This window comes from Saimiri boliviensis, chromosome 7 (genome assembly GCF_048565385.1).
Source record: "Saimiri boliviensis isolate mSaiBol1 chromosome 7, mSaiBol1.pri, whole genome shotgun sequence".
In the NCBI taxonomy this organism is placed as follows: Eukaryota; Metazoa; Chordata; class Mammalia; order Primates; family Cebidae; genus Saimiri; species Saimiri boliviensis.
This window is the reverse complement of record NC_133455.1, coordinates 24,984,891-24,988,702: the sequence shown is the minus strand read 5'-3', so window position 1 is coordinate 24,988,702 and position 3,812 is coordinate 24,984,891. Positions and strand designations below refer to the sequence as shown.

At 45.4% G+C, this 3,812-nt stretch overlaps 1 protein-coding gene across 1 annotated transcript; it reads right to left on the bottom strand.

The window, feature by feature from the left end:
• Positions 1–1,751: 1,751 nt before the first annotated feature.
• LOC141585204 (DNA dC->dU-editing enzyme APOBEC-3G-like) lies at positions 1,752–3,422 on the bottom strand. Its single transcript, XM_074403465.1, is given in 5 exon segments — positions 1,752–2,122; positions 2,166–2,633; positions 2,717–2,816; positions 2,918–3,026; positions 3,292–3,422. Coding segments are annotated over 5 exon segments (1,179 nt in total).
• Between the last annotated feature and the right edge of the window lie 390 nt (positions 3,423–3,812).

Sequence of the window (3,812 nt, the reverse complement as noted above, 5' to 3'; positions counted from 1 at the left end):
TTTATCCTTTAACCTGCCGCGGTGCCTGCAATTTCACCTCTAGCATGCCATTCACTTGGGTTAAGCAGCATCATCTCTTGCTGCTTTTCAAAGGAGGAAGGAGCTATTGGATCAGATCACTTTTCTATTTTGAGAAGTCAGGGATGGGGAGGCAGTTGCTGACAGGTGCATCCTAAAACCCAGAATCAATCCCGACTCAGCAATCCCTAGCCAAAATGTGAGTCTTTTCTGACTCCTGACAGGTTCGAGGCTTTATAACAAGAAGTCTCTCTCTTTGTTCTGTCCTAATTCCTCTGCATAAAATTCATTTAACTTAGGAAGGATATGTAGTAAAAGTATAAAGCCTACAGTTATATATCCATGGGTTCAAATCCCAGCTCTGCTGCATGCCAATACATTGTAAGATTCATGAAGGTCAGGATGGCATCTGCAGCTGTATCCCCAGAGCCTGGTACATTGCCTGGCATATAGTAAATGCTCAATACAAATCAATGAGTAGATTCTGTGTGGTTCTGGGAAGCTTACTTGTTCCCTCTGAACTTCACTTCTTCCTTCCTTTCCTCCCTCCTTCCTTCCTTCCCTCCCTCCCTTCTTTCTTGCTTGCTTGCTTTCTTTGTCTTTCTCTTTCTTTCTTTATTTTTCTTTCTTCTTCCTTTCATCTTTCTTTTTTTTTTTACCTTCATGCAAAACTCTTTATTTAGAACATGTGTGCTAAATAAAGCACACATATAATAAAGCATAAGGAGCAGGCCAGCCTCCATCCTGAAATAGCAAGGGTATTTACGTTGTGCAGAGAAATATAAGTGCTCCTTGAAGACATTCATCTGTGCTTGACCAGTATTTTATCTGGTACTTTGCTCTGGTTCTCTCTTTTCCATGCTCATTATTCTTCATGCACCCTCACCTCTCATCACCTTAAGGCATCCTGTACCACCTGATCTGGGGACAATGACTGAAGTTGCCAATCAGCCATTCTCAATTGTGTCTTCTGAGACTCATTCTACCTGCCTTAGGTATTAATGATGCCTAAAGAAAGAATAAATAGATGAAAGTTTCTGTGGTTAGCCGGGCATGGTGGTCCACACCTGTAGTCCCAGATACTTAGGAGGTTGAGGTGGGGAGAACACTTGAGCCCAGGAGCTCGAGACGGCAGTGAGCCATGTTTGCACCACTGCACTCCAGCCTGGGCGATAGAGTGAGATCTTGTTTCAAGGGGAAAAAGTTTCTTCTGCATTTCCAAGCCTTGTCTTCGCCAAATTTTAGAAGTTTTTTTCTTTTTTAATTTAGTATTTCATTTTATTATTCTACATATAAAACCAAACTGTCAAAGATTAGTGAATTTGAAAATTTTCTTAGTGTTTTTACCATAATCTTAACTACTGTATACTTGAAACATGGTATAAATTTTTGATTAAAAGGGAGAGAAAGCGTGGGGGGAAATGCCAGATATAGGTGATGGGGAGGAAGGCAGCACATCACACTGCCATGCACGTACCTAGGCAACAATCTTGCATGTTCTTCACATGTACCTCAAAACCTAAAATGCGATAAAAAAATTTGGAAAAAAAGTATTTAACTCTGATTTTTTTTAATCTACTCATCAGGAGCTCATTGCTTTGCTGGTGTCCACTGATCACCTAGAGATGGTGGTGAATGGACAGTTTGCATTTCTTGAAAGAAGATTTCCATTCTGCAGCTCAACACAGGTCTTCTGCCTTTCTTAGAGACTGAGGTCCATCCTTTGGTTTTTCCTAATTCTGGAGAATGACCTACAGCCTCCCAGTTAGGGCTTGACTGTGCTCATCAAATCCATTCCAGGGCTGGAAGGGACTTCTCTGGTGGTCCACAAAGGTGTCCCAGCAATGCTTAAACTTCCTAGAGGTCATGATGGAGATTTGGGTCCCAGCCCTCAGCAGCATGTACAGCCCCGCCTCATGTCCTAGGAGGTAATCATAGATGTGGGCAACGAAGATGTGCAGGCTCACATGTCTGTTCTCCCAAGGAAATGCAGACACTTGCTGGGCACAGCTGAAGCAGGGACTCCAGGAGATGAGCCAGGTGACCCTGTAGCACTGGGCCCGGTCCAGCTTCCAAAAGGAAATCAGGTACAGGAAGCACTTCTCTGCATGGAAACCTTAATAGCAACTGAGATTATTCAAAGTCTGGTTGGGTAGGATGCCCTTCTGCTAGTCCAGAGATGTCACTGTCACCGTGCTCCACCTTGTAGCACAGGTAGGTCTGGTGCTGCCCAGAGACTGAAGGGTCATTGGTAAAGTCGTAAGCAAATGTGCCTGGATCCATCAGGTGTCTGAGAATCTCCCCCAGCATACTGTGCAGCAATGCATAATTTGTATTCAGTTTCTTCCAAGGCTCAAATAGTATTCTTTGGTTGTACACAGATCCATTCCAATGGTGTTGAAATTCATCATAGTTTACAATCTTCGTGCTGGCATGCAGACTGTCTTTTCTGACAGTCTGCGAAGCTCTTCTTGGTAATCTGGTTCCAAGAAGTGGTAGAGGTAGACAACGAAGATGGTAAGGGTGACCTTGCCATCCTTGGCCTGGAACTCTGCCACATTCCCTGCATACTCTGGACAGGGACTCCAGGAGACATACCAGGAGACCAGATAGTCCTGGTCACCATGCTGCTTCCAATTTCGGAACCAATCTAAGAATCTCATCTCTGAGTGATATTCAGGCTTGCAACAGACCTCACCTCCAAAGATCCTTGTGTCCAAAGGGGGCTTTTGAGGGGTCCCTTCTTGGTTTTCACTTTGTAGCACAGCCAAGTGGTGTTCCAGCCTGAGAGGATGGGTCTGTTTTCAGAGTTGTATTAGATTGTGCCTGTATACATCCACTCCATTGGGTTTCTGATCTGAGGCTTTATGCACAGCCTTCTCGGCAGAGCTGTCCTGACCATGATCCTTGTCTGAAGTTTGTCCCTTGCCCCCATCTCCGAGATGTTTCTGCTTAGCTTCTCTGACAGTGAGGGCTCGAATTTCAGCTGACTCAGCATTTCCTCATTTCTGAACACAAGGTGGTTTGACCATTTAAGCCTCTGATGAGGATGAAGTAGGTTGACCGATGTGGAGTTGCCCCTGGCTGCCCGTCCCCATGCCTAAAATCCCATCACAAGTCCATCCTTCCCAGTAAGGCGTTAGTGCCTAGGCAACGGGCTGGGCATTATAAACTGCCTGCCATCAACCAGGCTATCATCAGCCACCAGCCAAGGCTGAGAGCCTCCATTCCACCTCCCTGTTTGTGTTCTTGCTCCGCAACCACAGCACCAACATCTGGAAGCAAACCGGAAACTCGTTCATCATCCAGATGTTGCTCTGAAGGTGGCAAACATCTGCATAGTGGAAACCAGGGCAAAGATACCCTGGATCTGCCTCTCTCTGCGTGAGGCATCTGGGCCGCATGGAACCCCCAGGTATTTGGCTGTGCATTGGTGTCACAGCGTCATCCAGTGCCCAGCACAGACCTTAACGCCCAGCTGACTTCGCTGTCTATGATTTCTAAATGAAGGGATAAACACAGGAAGTGTGTGGTCACAGTGGTACCAGCCAAACCCTTAACAGAATCCTGGTCATGAAAAGAACTACAATTCAATAGGAGGAGGAGGGAGGCATCTGGTTCCTTTATTTTCTGGCTGTAATAAATCAGACAATAGGGAAAGGAAAAGGCCAAGGAAGGTGGAAGCACTGAATGGAAACCTCCTTTGTCTGTGATGACTCTGTTTCCTTTTTTTTTTTTTAAGACAGAATCTTACTCTGCCACCCATGCTAGAGTGCAGTGGTGGGATCTTGGCT